The sequence below is a fragment of the Eptatretus burgeri genome, chromosome 2 (assembly GCF_056783735.1).
Source record: "Eptatretus burgeri isolate ZD-2024b chromosome 2, Ebu_testis_v1, whole genome shotgun sequence".
Lineage (NCBI taxonomy): Eukaryota > Metazoa > Chordata > Myxini > Myxiniformes > Myxinidae > Eptatretus > Eptatretus burgeri.
Window position 1 is genome coordinate 145,334,760 of NC_140962.1, and position 22,273 is coordinate 145,357,032.

Sequence of the window (22,273 nt, forward strand, 5' to 3'; positions counted from 1 at the left end):
TGGCAATCGACCCTACCCCACGTGATCTGCCGATTGGCGTATTTCGGTTCTTGTACAAGGACCCGTCGCTCGGAGTTATCCGGGCGGCGATCTATATTCCGGGCGATCGGTCGGGCCGACTCGACTTGCGGCTCCGTTCAGAGCGGTCGGTTGGCGGCCAACCCCCCGGCCTGTAACAATATATATATATATATATATATATATATATATATATATATATATATATATATATATATATATATATATATATATATATATATATATATATAGGCACACGTAAGTATATACACACACACATTGGTATGTTTGTGGGGTAGATGGAGAAACTTCATAGTAAAGGTAGAATTGTATAGCGTAGCATGGCCTGTGAATGTGTAGGAGACATCTCGATGGAAATTAAGTGCGGAAACTGTGAGCTCTCGTGGTAATTATCACCACATGGGGATGGTGTTGTGTTAAATTAGGTGGGGTCTTCGGCTAATTTCTCCCAGTATTTAATTGCTCCCTGTGACCTTTTCTTATGTTTTTGCATTTCAAGGCTGGCGATAAAAAGGAATCGTGTCCTTAGAAGAACAACAACTGAGCCGGACATTTCCAAGCAGGTGAAAACCCCGCCTCCAGGAATGACGACAAGCGAGACCATGTCCCTGGGGTGGATGATGGATGGGGCAATGTCAGAGGGAAGAGAGGAGGATTGAGTCAGGATCGTCAGTCGGGACACAAACAAGGAATGAAAAGGGAGGTTCTGTGAGGAATGTGATTGAGACTGATGTGCTGGCTGGCTGCCCTCAAAACGAGGGAAAAGGGAGCGTGAGTCCCGTTGTTCATTTGTGTGAATTTGCTCACGTGATGGAGGATGACGCTGGCCATTGACTGTTTGGCTGGGTTATGTGGTACCGCTTCTCGGAGCCTCGTGTTGTGTCCCCGGGCAAGAAGGCAGCGCCATTTTGTGGACGAGCAGCGCATGCAATCTCAATTGTGAGGAGGAACTTTCACGACAGCTTCTGGGCCGTTTACGAAGGGACCATCCGCACAAACTTCCTCCCGTACACTTGCTGCCCAGAGAGCGGCTTGGCGCCATTTTGGGCACATTTTCCTGTGCAGTGACGATGCTCTTTGGTGAACCCAAAGCTTTAGAACATCATCTCTGGGCACAGAGCTACGTGCTGGGAGAAAGGGAGGCTTTTTCGGTTCGCGGGCGCCAGCAGTGACCACTATTTTCGTTGTGTCTGTGTGTGTGTCTGTCTGTCTGTTTGTGACTCTCTCCAGAGCATAGCTCCGTGATGTTTGATGCGATCTTGATGAAACTTGGACACAAGCTCGATATCATGGTCTAGTTGTGTCTTTTTGTATGAGCTTTTTAAAATTTTTTTTATTTTTCTCGATTTTTTTCCCCGCAATTTCATTTCCTAGAAGCTGTGCATAATGTCCATAAGTACAACATATAAAAAATCCGATTTAATTTGGTTAATTTTGACGGAAGAGATAGGATTTTACGGTAGGGCTTCCTCAAAAGCTTCCACTAACTCAATTGTACCTATCGTGGCATTGTTCAATAATGCCCGCAAGCCATCGTCGCCTCCTGGCTTGTCTGATTTATTCTGTCCCCTTGTCTGTATTAAGTCTGTGTGGAGGTGCCTCAAAATTAGATTTAGTTCACCTCCCATTTCATTATTATCCCGTTTTGATTTATTTCCATTATGAATATTTGATTTATGTTTATTAAACCCCCTATTTATTAAGATTGCTTGTGTTGTCTTTTGTCGTGGGTTTGAGTGTAAGCCCTTGTCCTCCGTCATGGTGAACGCGTCTGATACGTGTCTTTGCCGCCCCCGTCCAGCGCGTGCCATAATCTCCAATGATCATGTGTTCACCTCCAAGGTATAACTATTTGGCTGTCCGTCCAGGTCGGTCTAACCGGTGTGGACACGACAATATATATCTTATCATATATATTTTGGCCTGTCTGTCTGTCGTGTTAAAACTTGAGAACGGATTTCAATAAATCCAACTATGGTGGATTCAGGGAACTCCCGGAATAGTCCAGGAGCAAGGACCTGAAAAAAATGAAATCGTTCAAAACTCCCTACAGAAAAGGTTTGACTTGACAGAGTGGTGGAATAGACCCTATAGAACACCTCCAGGTAGTATGTGGTTTCAAATTGCGGTATCATTAAAATTCTACAGGCCATTATACATACCAAGGGTACTTACCAAGAGGGTCACTGTGGGCTAGCAAAATTTAGGGGAGGGGTAACGTAAACGTGAAAATCTTTGTCGAGACTCAACCAATTTTCAATATTGAGGTATCATTGGCTTCCTATTATAATTCTCTTTCAGAATATGTGCAGAAATGTCGATATTCATTCAACTGTACAACCACAAGAGGTAAAAATCACAAACAAATCAAATATTATGAGGTTTTTTTTATATTTTAGGCATCTTTTTGAGCATACTAAGTTGTCAAGTCAAACTTTTCTGTAGTGGGTGTTGAACAATTGATTTTTTCACAGGTTCATGCTGCTGGACTAAAAAATGCTGTGTTAGTCTATTTTTTATGAAATTCTTATTGACTAGATAATTACAAAAATAAAGTTTAAAACGTCATGTTAATGATGGTAAAAGAGGCTGTGGGTTAACATAGTTGCTTTTCTGTGTCATTCCAGATTGAACATCTGAAAGAATCCTACTAGCCAGCTGAAGCAATGGCCAGTTCAGAGAGTCAGGCAATAGTGCAACTTTTACCTGTAAAGAGACAGAAGTTGACGAACTTTCACAAGTGCATAATTTGTCAGATGGACTCAAACGAGACACTGAGGAAAGCCCGAGATACCTCCATACAGACACTTGTTGCAGCACTGGAACTCTGACGAGATGAAGTATACGAACGCTTAAAATCAGATTTTGACAGTTTGGCAACCGCGGATGTTAAATGGCACTCAAATTGCTACGAAAAATGGACAACCAAAGAAAACCTGCGTTACATGCAGAGAAGAATATCTGCATTCTCACCGACACCAGCAGAAGAATCTAAGATTGGCACACAATCTGAAACAAGTTTGACGGAGACCTCCAGGGTATCCAGGTCCCAGTCAACGTCCACTGACTGGACTATGTGCCTCTTCTGCAAGAAGAAAACACACATAAGGGTAAAGGAGATGACCATGGTCAGAACTTTCCAAGCCTGTGAAACTATTGTGCAAGTAGCGACCGCAAAGGGCGATGAGGACTTGTTACGGACTACTGGTGCTGTCAGTAACGATCTAGTGGCAGCAGAAGCTCGATACCACAGAGCTTGCCATGCCTCATACATCAGCAAAGCTAATCTGCAGCATACTGGCTTCCATGAAGGGAGACAAGAAACTTGTTACGATACGGCATTCAAGCAATTGGCTGAAGATATCTCTGTTGACCTGAATGGTGGGAAGGCCTTTGATATGACAAATCTTCTGGACAGATACAATCATTTTCTGCGCGGACAGGGAGCGGCAGTCGACAGCTACACTACGCAGCAACTCAAACTTCGACTAAAGAAACACTTTGGAGATGACATTTTCTTCCATAAGCCATATGATCTTAGTAAGTCCGAGCTTTTGTACTCAAGCTCCATATCCCTTCCAGATGTCATCAACTCTGCCCATCAGTGTAACACCGCAACAGCCACGGGCGTACCAAGAAAACAGCCCACAGCAGCGATGGATGATTGCGACAAGGTGAGTCTGCTGTACCGCACTGCGAAACTCATCAAGTCGGAGATCAATGAATGTCAAGGTATATCGGTCCGACCACCTAATATCATGGATCTCACCCTGACAAAATCCAAATCTGTGATACCAGACAGTCTTTACTGGCGACTACGCTGGGTTATTGCCAAACCAGAAAAGGAAGATGAAGATGAGTTTTCAGCACCAGAATGTAGCAACTCATCAGATGAAAGACGTGTTTTGATGCTTGCTCAGGATGTTGTACACTGTGCGACTCATGCGAGAACTAACATGCCCAAGCATGAAATCCAAGAACAATCTTTGAATCCAGTGGTGAAGAAGACGCTGACTAAAAGTTACAATAGATGACATCTTCATGTTTCCATGGCGAATGTGATTCCTTGTTGCCAGACACAAATATTACAAACCGCTCCGACGAATGTGCTTCCGTGCAACCGAGCACAACTATTATGATTCGCTCTCACGGATGTGCTTCTGTGTTGTCATGCACAGCTCCCAGTGTCGACCATGATAACTATTATCATCCACTATGATGAATGAGTAGCTTCCGTGTTGCCAAAGACAACTATTAAGCTCGGCTCTGATGTATGTGCTTCCGTGTTGCTATACACTAGGAAAAGACGAACGCTAAAAATAACAGTTGCAGTTTTCTTTATGAGTGCCTCTGTATGTATATGAATTTCTGCAGAACAATACTGTGATGTCCACGGGACTTGAACAGTCCCGCCAACGTAGAATGAGCCGAAACGATGGAGGCGATTTATTTGTTTATAACCCAAACATGGCGGTTCTAATCGCTCTACCGCAAACGGGACGAGGAAGGTGGCACGAGTCACTTTTCACTGAGTTGATGATGTTTATTTGTTTTTACTATTAACAGAAATAACAAGACTCGGCAAGAAGAGGGATCCGGGGCGATTCGACGGGATGGTGTGGGATCGGGCGTGGGGAAAAACACAGACAATTCCAATGAATATAAAGATCTCAATCCCTCTAAGGTGCCAAGCACACACACACACACACACACACACACACACACACACACACACACACACACACACACACACACACACACACACACACACACACCGTAGCTATTCCTGGTGGTCAGGCTGGACCGTGGTGTGGACGCAACCGTCCCTGGATCGGCGTCGGACGAGCCGGCCTTGCTCTCGCCAGGGGGGGGGGGCAGGAGAAACCGCGGTGCTGTTGACCTCCTGGTCCTGGCCCAAGTCCGTCCACAGCCGCCAGGGAACCAGCTCCGGCGCCAAGCCAAGAGCAGGAGAGGGAGGCAGGTCCACCCGCCGCCCGACCCCGCACTCCGAGTCAGCAGAACCCCAGAGCCAACCAAAGCGAGGCACGAGGCTCGGCAAGGCTCCCAGACACGATCAAGAACACGATCGATTCAGCACAACAACCAGGACGCTCTCTGCCGCCACAGCTTCCACACCAAAAAAACACGATCGTTCTGGTTGTAATCTTCTTCTTCTTCTTCTTCTTCTTCTTCTTCTTCTTCTTCTTCTTCTTCTTCTTCCTTTTCGACCCCGAACAGAACCTTTTTATCCTTCTGTCCTCGTCACTTCAATCGAGCCATTTATTGGCCCACCGCCATCGCCTTCCGCCAATCATGATCACGGGGCGGAGCCATCCGCTGCACTGTCCTGTGACGTCACGGCAAGTCTCCAGAGAATACCAAAAAGGGGTTTACGCAGACACACTTACCCTATCCCGTGTCCCTATCTAATTACGTGACAATTATCATCTCCCCCCTTGAAGAAATGAACATTTACTAGACAACTTATCACCACTGAATTGCTACTTATTACATCGAGATCCTGGTAAACTCGAACAGCATGGCATACCTAATTAAACATCCTAATTACCCTTTGAATGCATACCCCCCCCTCAAACGTAACAATACTTTCTTAAGCGTTTGATTTCCAAAATGTATACATACCAGTAGTAATTGAGAAACGCCGTTCACCTTCATATGAGAACACAATTTAAAATGTCAGAAAGTTTGAATGAGTGTGATATTTTAGCTTTGGTGATGCCATGGCAAAGGTCATTCTCAAATAACTGTAATACTGTGATAGATAATTATAATAGGAAGCCAATGATACCTCAATATTGAAAATTGGTTAAGTCGAGACAAAAATATTAATGTTTACGTTACCCCTCCCCCTAAATTTTGCTAGCTCACAGTACCCTAAGTGACCCTCTTGGTAAGTACCCTAGGTATGTATAATGGCCTCAAGATTTTTATGATACCACAATTTGAAACCACATACCACCTGGAGGTGTTATATAGGGTCTATTCTACCACCCGGTCAAGTCAAACCTTTTCTGTAGGGGGTGTTGAACGAATTTCCTTATTTGGCCTCATATGAGAAATGGCTGCTGGACTATTTTCATTGTATTTGGTTCGAATATGGTGCCGTTCTTTGAAGTGGGTTGTTTCTGATTCTTCTGATGCGCAACGTACTCTAACAGCTCAGATAAACTTGATGGTTTTACCACGTGAAGCGCAGGCCATCTGTGCATGAAGTTGTGGAACCACCGCATGGCACTTGCCATCTTTCTGGCGCTGCCAGAGGTGAATATCGTAAACTGTAACTATCTGTGACGTATCTGTCTGTCTGTCTGTCTGTTTATCCTTTTGCGTACAGGATATCTCAAAAGGGTTGTGAACGGATCCGGATGAAATTTTGTGGACAGGTTCGGTGTGTGACAAGGACGAACTGATGAGATTTTGGTGAAGATCTGGATCCAGATCTGACTACTAGAAGTTTTTTTTTAAGTAATTTTTTCACCGTTGAGAGAGAGAGAGCCAAAACGATATATAGCATGATATCTCAAAAAGTTCTGGACGCATTCAGCCAAAACTTGGTGGACAGGTTCGGTGTGTGACAAGGACGAATTGATTCGATTTTGGTGAAGATCTGGATTCGAGAGTAACTTTATTTTTAAAGTGATTCTTCACCGTTGAGAGATCGGGGCCAAAAACGATATAGTACTGTATGGCATGATATTTCAAAAATGTAATGAGTCCGATATGTTCTCGTGGATCAGGCATTGCGTGGTGCAGGTGTGCGCTCTACCGAGTGCTCTTCTAGTCTTTTACGTGTATTTAACACTTACCGATACTTATTTCGATATCTATTATATCTGTTTTGCGTTAAACTTACTCTAAGTGTAAAAGGAAATCTTGGTGATTTCAATAATCCAATAATTATTGGCACTTGCTGGATCAATGTCCTAACATTCCGTAGATCGTTGAATAATTCTAATCAACCACGTTGAATGGATCGATGGACCAATCTGATTAACCTCCGCCATCGAAGATTGGAGGTTACTGTTTTCACCCCTTTCTGTTTGTTTGTTTGTTTGTTTGTTTGTGAACAGTATTATGGAAAAACTCCTCGATGGATTTCGACGAAACTTGGTTAGGGGGGGGGTAGGTATGGTCCAAGGATCATGCCATTAGATTTTGGACTTGGTCCCCCCACCAAAAAAAATTGTTAGAGAAATTTGTTTTTTGCATTTCTACATGTTTTAAGTGATTTCCAAACCCCCCCCCCAAAAAAAAAATTCTTAGAGAAATATTTTTTTTGCATTTCTACATGTTTTAAGTGATTTCCAACCCCCCCCAAAAAAAATTGTTAGAGAAATTTTTTTTTTGCATTTCTACATGTTTTAAGTGATTTCCAACCCCCCCCAAAAAAAGATTGTTAGAGAGAAAAAAAAATTTTTGCAACTTTTTTTTCAACAAAATTTCGATTTCTTTTTTTGCATTTCTACATGTTTTAAGTGATTTCCACCCCCCCCCCCCCAAAAAAATGGAGAAAAGAACTATTACTGTCAGCACTGTTGACATCATATTTAATGAATAAGATATAAGGTTCACTTGAGTGACCCAGCAGTATTGGCGGCGGAGGTTTTGCACTCTCCCGAGTGCTCCCCCTCTAGTTAACCACTGGAGAGTTGAATGGACCACTCTAACCATGGTGGACCTCAACGTCTGCGCTGTTGAGGTCCATGCAACTATAGTCGATGATACTTAGCCTCAAACACCCCCAGCGATAAGTACACAATAAGTAGACTCTAATGCCTTAATGAGTAAACAAATCACTAGAATGTTAATAGATAGAAGCTGTGAACAAGCCACGGGAAGGTGTCATTTTGCAAACCTCGAGAAAGTGATCGAATGATCCGGCAGCTGCTGATCTACTATGGAATAAACAGCCCTGAGTTCGTCGTTTGGCTCAATCGAGAGAAGGGCGGGGCTTGTGAAAATGGGAGGAGCCTGTTTCAGGAAGACCACGCCAAGTTGTTTGGAATTCCCACCCATCGGTGGGGGAGGTCGGTGGGGGAGGTCGCAGTTCGGTGGGCGGATCCGTTAACTTAATACTGTACTGTAGTAGTCTGTTGTAGTGCTCAGCTTCGCCGACGGGCTCGACTGCGAACGGAAACATCACGGATATTCAAGTTTACATTGGTGAGTAAAGTTTAAAATAGAACACTTTGTAGTGACGTCATGATCATTTACTCCAGTTTTGTCCACGACTCGTCGCCACCAACAACTTGTTCCACCCCCCCCCCCCCCCCGGGAGATAATGACGTGGATTCTCGGGATCTCCGTCACTTCCCCGAGTGACCGTCGGCTTGTGGATCAAGACGTTCACTCAATGAACCGATTCAATAACCATGGGAATGTTTATACGATTACACATTGTGTTAATTATCTTTTCTTAAACGTCAAAAACGTGTCGATTGCTCCATTGTGCCATTGTTGCTCCATTGTCTCTTGCCATTGTTGGTGGAGTCTGACATTTCAGTAAACAAACAACAAAACCTGGTGTTGGCTTAGCAGTTAGGGGGGGGGGGGTGGCTTGGGATCCTCAGGTCCTGAGTTCAAGCCCTACACTTGATCTTTTTCTGCTTTTAAAAGATAAGTCGAAGAATGCGGATGGAGACGAGCTGTGCATTTTGTATATCTTGTACCTGCAATCAACCTAGGTGCGTGTATTCTCGGGATTAACGTCCAACGCAATACATGCACGAACACTTTGAATAGACGAACCTTGTCTTTTGGAATCCATGAATCCCAGTGTTATGGTGGTGCATCTGTCCGAAGTGGTGGTGGTGCATGGTGGTGCAATGCTGATTGAGAAAGGGAGATAACAACAAGAGTTTTACAATGAAATGTAAAGGATATTACCTTTACCTCGTCCTTGTCCGAAGACATGATCTCATGACGGCTTCGGTTATAACTCTCTTGGAGTATTGATCAGTAGGAAAGTATGATGAACTTTGGGAAAAAAAAAAAGTTGAGAGAATGACGGTAGATGGGAATGTGGACAGGAATTTAATGAAGTCCGTCAGACCCACAAAAGGGACTGGATTCGTACTTTCATACCTGCACTGGATCTCATCTTAACGGTGAAGATGAACCCAAACATCACATCGGAACAAAGCCGTAGCACCGAGTTCCGGGAAACTTAGTCTTTGAGAATTTGAAATTCCATCACAATGGCTGAAAACAAACACACTTTCCAAAGTTGTGAGTTCAAATGATTTTGTTTTCCAAAAATAAATGATTCAATAACTATGGAGTTGTTGAGGTTTATCATCCGAGATCTCGTTCATGTTCAACCGGTGCTTCAAAATGACAAAAGGACACAGGAGAAGAACATTTAGGCCATCCATCATGCCTGCTCTCCCCCATCAAATGAATGAATGGTTTCTTTGAAATTATACTCGGTAGCAATTGTGTGCAATTACAGAATAATAGAAAGCAGAAACAAAACTGTGTGTGCAAAGCAATAAAGAGAAAGAACATAAATTAACACAAAGCAACAAAACTCCTGATCACCTGATCTTGCTCCTTGCTGGGCCTCATCAAGTCACAATGTCCATGATGACTCTGGTTCAATTGAGATGACTCGTCCTCCACGTAGCGACCAGGCCAATCCCACACCCGGGGGAACATTGTGGCAGATTGTAGACGACTCCCTGAAGCGCTGGCTGCCGCCACCACTGAAATGGCATTACACGGGGCCTGTGGCACACCACGCGCATGGGGCGAGCACCTCAGTTGTCCCATGCCAGTACGATCTTGAGTATGAGTCCAGCGATTTGATCATAACTGGTGACCATCCGATTGATGACTCATCAGGCTGAAAAAAATGGCCTTACATGGCACTGGAAAGGGCAGCTCTGTCTCTGACCCTTACTTCGGGGTAAGCACGATGGTACCCACCAGGATTACGCCTACAGAAAGGACGTTCTCCACTCACAATGGCACCCCCCCTCCCAGAGCACATGAACTGCTCGGCATGGAGCTCCTTGACCATGATGAGCGTCCCAACATTGCTCCCATTGCGACAGATGTCCTGGAACATGACTCATGACAGATGGGTGTCACCTCCTGACCTGTGAATTATGTGCCTCACAACTCACAAATTATGAGTTCACAAACTTACACTTGCCAGGAATTTGGGGGTGATTTTTTTTATTGGGGAGGAGGGGGGGGGGAGGGTCGTGTTTTCTCAGGATATGACTCGGAGTTGTTTAATTTCTATTTTATGATTATTTTCTTGGAAATGCTGTTTACCTGTGTTCCGTCTCTCTGTTCCTCAGGAAATGGCTTCCTCTTCGCCTATCGAAGATAGGACGAACGACCTCACATGTGCCATCTGTTTGCTCCTGTTTGAAGAGCCCATTACACTGCCCTGTGGACACTCATTTTGTTCTTCCTGTCTCAATAATTATTGGAAAATCAGGGAAGAATCCACTGCCTGTCTTTGTCCAAATTGTCGTGAGGTTTTCCCTCAAAAACCAAAACTCAAAAAGAGTGTGATCCTCGCAAGCTTGGTAGAGCGGATGAAGCTGAGCGAAAGTGAAGGTAGTGGTAGTCGAAAGGCTGGGGGACAAGCTGTTGTAGAGGATGGTGAGCATGATGATGTCACGGTAAACAAGAAAGTGAAAATGGGAGGCTGTGAGCTTTGTAATGAAGAGGCAGCCATGCGGTGTGTACCATGTGAGACCCTGTGCTGTAAGAGACACGTGAAGCCGCATAAACAGAAAGGGCATCATCTCGTCGAGCCAGAAGTGAACGTGGAGGAGCGGAGAAGAGCACACACTAAGCACGGCAACTCGATCCGCTTCTACTGTAAGGACGATGAGAGCTTGGTTTCTCTGATGTGTAAAGCGCAACATCAGGACCATGAAGTTGTGCCTGTGGCGGTGGCTCTTACCGAATTCAAGGTACCTGATTCAGTTAAATTATATTTTTGTGAATTCTGTAAAATTATTATGGTTCCCGGAGGGAGGCTTTGATTGTTTTGTAGTTGTGTTTGTGACGTCTGGCTTTTTTAAGAATAATTTTTCCCTTAAAAATTTTAAATACTGTATTATTCAAACTTTTCAATTATTTATTTATTTCAATATTTTTAAAATAATTTTTAATTTCTAAATATTTAATTTTTAGTGCATGATGTCTCACTTTTTGGTAGAAAAAAAAAAACGTTTGTTTTCATTATGAGGCAGAATTACAAGTGCTACCAATTGGCTAACATTACGAGTTAGCCTGCGGTCTCTGACCCCCATCAGCAATCTTCAATTGCAGCCCTCGAGTTTGTTATGGATTTGTCTGTGGCTTTAAAATTAAAATAAATCAACCAATTGTTATAAGTTGCCCTCCTTATCTGGAACACCTGCCCACAATAAGTCCGCAATAATCGCCTGAAATTCCTGGTGAAACATACACATAGCAACCGCAGTTAAACATGGTCAAGGAGCCCCCAAGAAGACCAGAACACCTTCTACCCTCAGTTCAGGAAGGAATTCAGAATTTGATTGCGCGGTAATAACTTGCCTACTCTTTATGAAGGGCAGTGTGGGAACTTTAACATCCACCGGTAATGATAGCCAACACGAAACTCGGTTTTAACGTCTATATGAGTGAAGACAGACACATTGTTGTTTCACCCTGGCTGCATGCAGGAATACACTCCTGGTGTAACATCTTTCAAATCATAATACTCGTCGAGAAAGGTGGAGAGGAGTTCATGGACACGAGAGTGTGGTGTAGAGATTATTTACCTATTTATCCAAGGTTATTCACAAATCAACATTTTTGACCCAAATTCTCTTTACCACGTCATGTGCTTACCCAACCACGGATCAACATCAGTGATAGTTGTCCTGTTAATGTCTCAAAGTTATCGATGCAAGGCAGTTTTACCAGCCATCCTCCTGCCAGGTTATGATTGCAGCATTTATATTCAACTTCTTTTTCCTCTTTTCTATTCTTATCCTGCATCGGATTCAAATGAAGCAAAGGAGATTTTTCAACGTTCAACCTGTAAACCAGAATCGCTGTGATATTTCTCACAAATGTATTGCAATTCTATATTTTCTGAATCGTCCCAAGTGGGATAGATGCTCATCTCCTGATGGAGGGTGGTCATAGTCAGGCTGCATTAGGTGATGAATGGGGTCTTAGGGGTCTTAGAAGGTCTTGGGAGTCTTGGGGTTCTTAGGGGTTTTGAGGTTATAAAGGGTCCAAAGTGTCTTAGGATTATAAAGGGTATGAGAGTTTTAGAGGGTTTTAATGGTCTCAGGATTCTTAAGGGTCTTCAGGGTCCTAAGGATGTTAAGGTTCTCAAGGATCTTAGAGGTCTTGAGTGTCTTAAAGGATCTTAAGGGTCTTTTGCTTCGACAGGGTCTTAGGACTATAATTAGTCTTAAGGTTTTAAAGGGTCTTCAAGTTCTTGAGAGTTTGAGGAACCTTCAGGGACTAAGCAGTCTATTTGTATTTATAGGATGTTAAGGAGTCCAAAGTGTCAAAAGGGTCTGAAAAAGGACTAAAAAGAATGAAAAATGACTGTCCCTTCTCTGCCCTCACCCCAATTCTCTGTCCTCCCCTCCCCCTTTCTTCTTTTTTTTTTTGTTCTTCAGAGCAAGAGGGCATTCATGACATTAAGAGGTTAAAATTTAATTCAGAGATTAAATTAAATCATGATTAAGATGAAATTTAACTCGGAGGATGAAGAGGTTAAAATTAAATAATGAGGAAACATCGATGACCGAATCGTGATATGATGGACATATAAAAATGGATTACATTTTGAGTTAATTAGCTAATTATCTCACCACCTAGATGGAAATGAAAAAAAAGAAGAGTTCCATTCGTTTTTACACGTAGACATCACAAGGAATCGCAATGAATCTAGACACAGGAGGAGGCCGTGCGTCCCATTTGTCCTGCGTCTCATCAACTCCAGACCAAAAAAAGAAAATACAAAAGTTTTTGTTTTGTTATTTTTGTTTTTTTCTTTCCGGGGAGGGGGGGGGGGTGGGGAGGGAGTGGGCGTAGGCGGTTGTTGGATGAGAAACACACAAGGTCAACCACACGCCACCCCTTGACAAGATCCCCAGTCAACACTCCACACACATGCACACAATCACCCAAACTCATCCATGCTGCTGCTTCTTGCATCTGGCAGTTTGGCCGCCGGGTGGCAAATCATTTTGGTGGGGCGCAACTATGCCGCTGATGCCGTGCCCCACACCAGTCCACTGACACTCGTTTCGCCGACCTCAGAAGGATGATAGGCTGAGAGTTGATTCAGCGGCCAACAGTGCTCAAACTCAGGACTCTTAAGATCCCAAGCCAGGCACCCTAACCACGAAGCCAACACCAGGTTTATCCATGCTGAAGCTACCTAAAAGTCCTGCCAACACCCCCTATACCCTCAATCTCTAATACATACTTATAGGTAACTATCTAAATTTAATTTAAACTTATCCACTGTTTCTGCTGCCACTACATTTCCAGGGAGACCATTCCATGCATTAACTACTGCGGATAATGGTGCCAAACTCTCTTGAGTTTGGTAATTTGAGGTCTGAGAAAGACCCCTGCCTTACTACCTTTTTTAACTCTTCTTTACTCTCAGGCTACGGACCCTGGTCCTCTCACTGTCTACTTTACTGAATAATTTTTCTGCCCTTATTTCGTCGACACACTTCATTATCCTAAACAAACATCTCTATCATACCCCCGAGTCACCTCTTCCTTCATAGTGTATAAAGAAAGCCCCGTCTCTTTCAGCCGCTCCTCATAACACGATCCGTTGAGCCACCTCGGGGGAGTTGGCGAAAAATTTGAAAAATGTTAATTGAATCACTGACCCACTGACTCACTGACTGACAGAAGGAAGGAAGGAAGGAAGGAAGGAAAGAAAGGCAATCTGAAGGACATCGGTATGGTTTAACAGCTCATCTCGACTCCATTGTAGATGAGCTAAAAAAAAATGAATGTAAAACGTTTGATTTCCATAATAATTGTACTATTCTATTGTTAACTCAAGTTTCTTTCTTGCACGCAGGCCATTTTGGCTGCAAAGCATGCTCCTCTGGTTGAATCAATAAAGCAAGTTGGATCCCGGATGCAGCAGGTGCAGCAGCAGGTCCAAGACACACAGGTAGGGGGTCACTTTGGATTGGCTTCCATAATAATGAAATGAAAATAAATGTGCAAAAAGATTACAACCTGCTATTGAAAGTGAGGATTTTTTTTTATTTTTATTTTCAAAGGATATTGAAAATTGAAACAACATTGAGGTTTCTTGGCAAACGTCGTTCATTTTGATGAAATATTGTACGGGAAAAATGAACGATGAAATGAAATTGTGCAGGACAATGACAAGATAATTAAGATGGATAAGTAAATGAAAGAAAAATGACATTTTTGGTGATCGCAGAAACAATCGCATTGAGATGCGAAAAAAAATAGAAGAGACTCTCAATCCTGACTGTTTGTTCTCGGGGAGATGATTCGATGAGACCTTTATACACTGGAGCAACGGACCCTAGGGGGGGGGGGACTCTCCGCTAACCACGCTCCTTTTGCCCCGGGATGAGCTTGTCGCGGCATCATTTTGCCTTTGGTTTTGTAAAATTGTACATCGATACGCTTCGGCTTTGGTGTCAATGGGTTTTCCGGTAAGGATTTGGAGAGTTTTTGCCATTGTGTTGAAATAAATAATTGATGTCTTTTTTTTCTTCGCGAAATTGGTGACCCCGACTTGATCCAAATGGACGGATGAGGAGTTTCAAGCACGTAACCATTCGCCGGGAACGACCAACCAGCCATGCCCTTCCTGGACACTTAATCAGCTTCAACAGCGGCAACGGTTTCGATGAAACTAATGACCCACAGCAACCCTAAGAACCCAAATACCGCAACCCATTTCGACAACCGAAACATTACGACCGAGTTCAAGCGATTCAAGTACATTGTTGGCAGAATACCAATGCAAGGGTATTCGGGCGACTATTAACTTACGATGCATTAAAATGAAATAGTTTGAATAAAATTCTGCATTTGTAATTGTAGACTTATTTTACATGAAAAAAGGTGAATTTGATTCTGATTGTCCATTTTTTTTTATTGCTCTACACTTTTAAAAGCATAATTATGGACATGAAGACATGCACTTTATACGTGACATGTAATAGTGATCGCATGATGTCATAATACGTGTTCCTGCAACAAAGTTGATCATTACAATTTAGAATTCTACTTTCCGTGCTTTGAGTTTACCAAATGTATCAACGAGTCCATTCGGGTGAATGTTTTGTGTTATTTCATGTTGTATTGTCAAGGCTGATAAATTGAGGACGGAATATATGTTTTGATCAACTTTACCTTGGAGACGATTCACTCACCTTTGGCCACAGAAGCAGGGAGGGTGAAGAGGATGTGGAGAGCACTAAATATTTTCGAGATATTATCTCTGAGGTTATTTTTGCAAAGTTCAAAACATATTGTGGTCGTGACAACTTTGGAGCTCGTCTTGCAGTGGCAGTTTCACCTGGCGTGCGGAGTTGGCCATTAACATAACGGTTCATTTTCAAGGAAAAACACATGGACAGTCTCCTTGTTTACTTGTTTAATTTAATGAATCATTCTTTCATTAATTTTTACCACCCCCAAATTTTGCCGCTCTAGGTGACCGCCAAATTTGTCACCAGCCTTGATTGTTGGCTTCTTGTCACCAGAATATGCAAAGGAGGTGAGAGATGTTTTTTACGGAAACCTCCAAAAAAACGCTCCGTACAAGACTTTGAAGGCCGCGCTCAAAAAGTATAAGACTCCCTCTGAGCACTGCCACTTTCAACAATTCCTTACAGCCGAGGATTCAGGAGAGCGAAGACCCTCACAACTACCGTGTCATATGTAGCAGCTTCTTGGTGACCGTCACATGACTTTCGACCAGTCACTCCTTTGTGAGTTTTTCTTGCAATGTTTACCACCATACATCCACATCATACTTTCAACTAATGCAGAGCTGGCACTACCTGCTACTGCGGATCTGGCTGATCATCTCATTGACACTGTTACACCGACGGTCGCTAATGTGACGGCTCCACCACAGCATGTCACAAAGCTACGGCATACAATCTGAAAATGCAGACCTAAAGAAACTCGTCCTGGAGCTCCATGCTATGTAACACCAGATCACGCGTCACATCGAGATCATGTAATGGGACCCCCTGTTTCTTCGTGTGCTTGCTGACTAGTACCTGAGAAATTATGTATCACCTGCCAGGAGTTGTGGGATTAATGTGAGATCATCAGACCATCGTCCAGCAGTTGGGCTTCACCACTGCACATGGTACCCAAAATGACACCTACGGATTGACGTCCTTGTGGGGATTACTGTTTCTTAAACAACGCGACTGTTCCAGACCGTTACCCCACTCCACACATTCAGTGTTTTCACGCTACGCTCCAGGTTCGCCTCATTTGTGTACCCCATTAGATTGGTATGCATCAATGCTGATGTGCACCATTAGGCCAAGCAGTATCTTCAATGTCAATGCTCCAAGGTCCAACATCATACTGTCACACCACTCGGTAGCTTTTCAACACTTGATAGGAGTTTTGACAGAGACCGCTTGGATCTTATTGGTCCCCCACCACCTTCAAATGGGCACTGCTATTTACTGACTTGTAGTGACCACCTCACCTGTTGGACAGCGGCTTCACCGAAAGCTGACATCACTGCACCTACCAGTACCAGGGCCTTTGTGCACACCTAGATCCCACGTTTTGGTGTTCCATCAACCACCACTACGGATTGTCGAATCGGCCCTGTTTCGTCAACTGACTCAACTCCTGGGTGCCAACCATGTGCGATCCAACTACTTACCATCCGTCAGCAAATGGTATGGTGGAGCATTTGCACTGTCAACTCAAGTCTTCCCTGAAAGCGCATGACAACTTCATGCACTGGACGGATATCATACCTATGGTCTTCCTTGGTATGCACAGGTTGTTCGAAAAAGTGCCCTTGGCTGCTCCACTGCAGAGCTAGTGTACGGTGCACTGCCTCATCTCCCAGGAACATTCTTCTCAGCATCCAATGGCACTTGCCCGACACCATCAACTTTTCCAGCCAACTTTGTTTGGTTATGCAGGGCCTCCGGGCCACATCATTACATCAGTGTGACCACTCCTTGGCTTTTTTCACAACATCTTGGCTATTCGTTGTTCACCTTGGCGTCTCGGTTTTCTAGAGGTTTTCTCGGCGTATAGGTTTTCTATTATCATCGCTTTTCCGAAACCTTGTGAATTCTTGGCTTTCTTCATTGGCTCACCTTGGCATTTATGAAATTGAGGAATGGTCACACTGCATTACATACACCTCTGTCACCCTAAGTTTTTATTCCCCAGGAATTTTATTAATGCACCTACATATTAATATGGTGTCACGCTGTCCGGAAACCCTTGCAGCAACCATATAACAGGCCATACAAAGTTCTGCAATCCTCCGAGAATACCTTCGCACCCGTTATTAACGGTAGTTATGACACAGTCTCCACAGATCGCTTGAAGCCAGCTATATTGAAGCAATGCTAAAGCCAACCCTCCCACTGATCAACAAACTTAATACCTACTGCAACAATACCCTGACCGTTGTATAGGATTCGCTCCGGGCGTGATGTCCACTCCCAGCACGATATTTATTAGAGTACATTTGGCTTCTTGACGATTTATCTTTGCTGCGACTGTTTTTTTTTTTTACATAGACATTCTACATCTCTTCTCTACACCATTGTAATTTGTTTGGACCTTCCATTCAATCAATGCACGAGGAGCGGGAGTAGTACAGCAGCATCATTTTGCCTTTAGTTTCATGGTATGTGAATATGCTTGAGCTTTGGTTCAATGGGGTTTCCTGATGGAGGTTTGGATAGTTTTTGTCCTTTTGTCTGCACAGGAAGCTAAAGGTTGCAAAGGCTGGAAACGCATGCTGTTTTAGGCACAAAATCAATCCTGTTTTTTTTTAGTCTCAGCATCACCCCCACACTGCCAGCAGCTTCTTCACTTCTTCGCCCCGCCACATGGATCTCTCTCCACCTTCCTCCTTTTAGGCATGTTTTCAACACCAGCGTTTTCAACAAATATTTCAGTTACAACGGATAAGTTAAGATAAAAAAAACAACAAAATTACGCATGCAAAAGGAAAGGGAACAATGCAGAATGAAAATCCACAGATAAACCGTGCTTTAATGTTGACCTTTGTGCGCCGAATCATGTTATGTTAAATCAGGATGACTCACCTACTGCTTGCAGCACCTGGCACAAACTCAACCCCTATTTTTTTCACACTATACTTTTAGTGTGGCAACTTAGCATAACAATTGTGCATTTTTATGAGGAAAGCACCAAATGTGGCACACTAGTAAGCCTAACATATTATGAACAGATTTGGATATTGAGATGGCCCAATATCCAAATCTGTTCATAATATGATAGGCTACTAGTGTGCCAAATTTGGTGCTTTCCTCATAAAAATGCACAATTGTTATGCTATATTTAGCTAAGTTGCCCCACTATTTGGCCCAGTGGTGAGAGTTAAACCCCCACTTTAAAAATCTCACCCCTGTTCCGGAGCAGGGTTGAGTTTGGCCCAGGTCGAGACCAATCTCGGGACAAAAACAGCAAGTGCAACAGCTCGAGGATGTTCATGCACGAGTCAACCTGTGTATAACACCGAGATTTGATCCAGTGAAAAAAAAAAAAAAGCCGACATGTTTTCCGTCAACTTGCATTCATACTCGCACTCTTTAATTCAGTAATGCCAAAAATGCTCTCGGCAACATCAGTCTGGACTTGGGAAGTGGGAAGTGTAAAAATTCCCAGTGGTTTGGTGGAACTGATCAGCATTGCAGCCGCAAGTGTTTCCATTCGCACTTTAGTTTTTCCTTTAAATTCTTAAATCAATTTATTGACCCTCTGAAGGAGCTTGTGATTTCTTTTTTTTTTTTAACTTCTGTAGTTTTTGTGAAACTTTTGTTAACCAAAATTATTTTCTCCAGGTGTCAGGCAGAGAGAAAGAGGAAAGACTGGAGCAGAAGAGAAGAGAGATGTATCGAGCTGTGGATGAAAAGGTACATCGGATGAAGAGGTGGCTCGGTGAGAGACAGAGACAGAAGCTTTCTCACCTTGAACATCAGAGGGAGAATTTGCAAAAAGAGATGGATTCTCTCTGTGAAAAAGAATCCACCCTGAAATCATCACTCGGGGAGCTGGAGGCCGTTTCATTTCTGGAGGTGAGGCTTATTATGTACAGATGGATAAAAGAGAAAAAAGTAAAGTTTCACTTTAGCAGGACTTAATTAATCATAGCATCTTGAGGCTTTGGTTTTAATTATACCTAATATCTAAAGCTCTTTCAAATCATTGACTGACTGACTCATTGACTCACTGACTAATATTAAAGATCGGTACCTTCCGGGTAATGTAGAAAGCTGAAATTTTGCATGCCGATGGACATTGAAGCCTGTACACCAGGAAAAACCAGAGAATCATCAGGCAACATCCATGACTGAAAATATAAATAAATGAAAAAAAATGCAGGTGTGCGACCTGAGACAACGAGGAAGCATGGTAATTTTGTGTGCCAATGAGCATCAAAGCTGATACACCAGGAAAAAAAAAATCACAGAACCGTCGCAAAGCATCCATAAAGGAAAATATAAACAAATGAGAAAATAAAAATGAAAACGACTAAATGAAAAATCAAATACAGGTGAGTGATCCGAGACAATTGGGAAGCACATTTCTTATGATTACGCAATATAATTTACACAATGTGTAAACATACCCCACAAGTATATATATATATATATATATATATATATATATATATATATATATATATATATATATATATATATATATATATATGTTGTGGTTCTGCAAAATTGCATGCCTCGAAGGCAATGGCACCCAACATACAGTGATCCCCAGGCAGTTATTTTGTTAGTCTTCGTGCAGTCACACCTTCCCCTCATGTCTCGTGGGTTAACGGGACGAAGTGCGTTGCATGGGTCTCATAGCTCGGTCTAATAATTATATCTCTATCTTCTTTTCAATCCTGATTTCCATCCAACCCTTTCCTTTTATCCATGATACAAATCGAAGCAGGCACACGTACATGATAACAGACACCTGCGGAGCCTGATGAGAGAATAACCACATGAACAAGCGCGCGCATTGCGTGCCCATTCATTCACATCTGCATGCCAATTTACAACGGTGTCTCACCTTGTTCAACCTTCACTCATCAAAAGCTCACCACCTCGACCACCAACATTCCCACACATGGGAAAAAGAATCACGTGCCTCCTTGCACCTCCATATCGATACAGTTTGCCACCAAGCAGAAGTGTGCTGCACGGCCCAGGCCGCTTGGCGTGGGGATGGGCCAAGCACATTAACAGCACCAACCGCAGCTTGCCGGGAGTGCCCCGAACAGGCATGTGGGACTGAAACGACCCTCGTCCAATCGCCAGAACACGGCCTGGGAGTTCGGTGCAAGGCATGGCGGCCAGGGCTGTGTCACGACGGTTGTGTGAATGAGACCGCTTCTGGCACCAGGAGCCTGACAGGGCAGGGCCGCGACCTAATAGGAAAGCACGATTTGGATGATGGCATGTCGCTTTGGGTCATCACCCCACCCTCTGCCCAGGGCTTATAAAAGGCGGATCGCGAAGCCATCCTCTCTCTCTCTCTCTCTCTCTCTCTCTCTCTCTCTCTCTCTCTCTCTCTCTCTCTCTCTCTCTCTCTCTCTCTCTCTCTCTCTCTCTCTCTCTCTCTCTCTTTCTCTCTTTCTCTCTTTCTCTCTTTCTCTCTTTCTCTCTCCCTCTCTCTCTCTCTCCCCCTCTCTCTCTCTCTCCCTCTCTTTTCCTCTCTCTCCCTCTCTCTCACGCCTTCTGCACTTCCTTGCCTGCCTGCCTTGCCCACATCTCCGCCTGCCTGCCTCACCCATTTCTCCAACTCTCTGCTCCGCCCTCTCTTCACTGCACCTCGTTGTCTGCTGTCGCTGCATCTACACTCAGGGTTGGTGTGTGACAGACGTTCTTCTGGAAGAAGTGAGGTTACACTCAACGAGAAGAAGGAAAACTAAACGAGACGGAAAACTAAACGAGACGTTACTAAACGAGAAGGAAAACTAAACGAGACGTTACTAAACGAGAAGGAAAAAACCAGTGCGGAGCACACCTTTCCACTTGCTCCAGCAAAGTGATTAAGCAGGAGATAATGTACTGACTCTTAAGGTGGGATCGCTCAAGCAGAGCATCCCCCAAAGCATACTGGGTTACGCGGTCGGCCGACCACGACAGGTATTACGAGGAAGTTAGTCCTCATCTGCTCTCCTTCCTTCTGGCTATCTAATCTTCACTGGGTGTGTGTGTGTGTGTGTGTGTGTGTGTGTGTGTGTGTGTGTGTGTGTGTGTGTGTGTGTGTTTGTGTAATGGCACCTGTCATAGCAGAAGTTAAGATTGTAGAAGATATAATGGGATGAGTCTGCTCTGTTTCTGCTTTTGTAAATTGCTTGCCTTTTGTCACACCCCACAAATTCCTTGCTATCTCTGCTATACATAATAATAAACCCCATTTACTGTGCAACATACCTTTCCTCACCTAATTGTAAATAAATGCTTTATATAGAAATGTTCCCAGTTTGTTTTCATCTTTTCCTTCATTGGTCCAGCATGGTCCGTATCCTAGCCTTGCCAGGACGTTATCCCCTAACAATTTGTTTTAAAGCCGGTACGTCCTTGGCAGCTGCGTTCAGCTGCATCTGATCCTGTAAGGTGATCCAGGCATACCGAAGGTGTGTCCCCTGGTAATGAGATCACGTGACCATTTTCGGTAACTGGTTTCCATTAAACGGAGGACCCTTAGTCACGTGGTTAAGTTGTTGGCGTTCATGGTCGATTAGCGACCCGCCGTGTCACTGAGTTATCCATGTGTGAAGGCATGTGATTCTGGAGAGTCTGGCGGGAACCTGAGGTAGCTTACCCCCCCCCCCCTTCGTGGTCTTCTCTCCCCAACCACGGGCCCACAACAATATATATATATATATATATATATATATATGTATATATATATATATATATATATATATATATATATAATTTCTGTTAGCGTCTGCGTGTAATTTGACGTATCTCCTCCA

General features: G+C 43.6%; 2 protein-coding genes across 4 annotated transcripts in view; one reads left to right on the forward strand and one right to left on the reverse strand.

Annotated features, from left to right (window-relative positions):
• Positions 1–22,273, reverse strand: part of LOC147033431 (uncharacterized) — a 319,898-nt gene that overhangs the window by 158,827 nt on the left and 138,798 nt on the right. The gene's annotated exons all lie outside the window — the stretch shown is intronic.
• The window catches only part of LOC147033437 (E3 ubiquitin/ISG15 ligase TRIM25-like), a 73,720-nt gene continuing 59,514 nt past the window's right edge, over positions 8,068–22,273 (forward strand). For both annotated transcript variants that reach the window (XM_085871625.1, XM_085871626.1), the window contains exons 1-4: positions 8,068–8,223; positions 10,368–10,994; positions 14,123–14,218; positions 19,125–19,358. In XM_085871625.1, the coding sequence (XP_085727751.1) occupies positions 10,371–10,994; positions 14,123–14,218; positions 19,125–19,358 (954 nt within the window). In that variant the 5' untranslated portion in view covers positions 8,068–8,223; positions 10,368–10,370. The remainder of the gene's footprint in view (positions 8,224–10,367; positions 10,995–14,122; positions 14,219–19,124; positions 19,359–22,273) is intronic.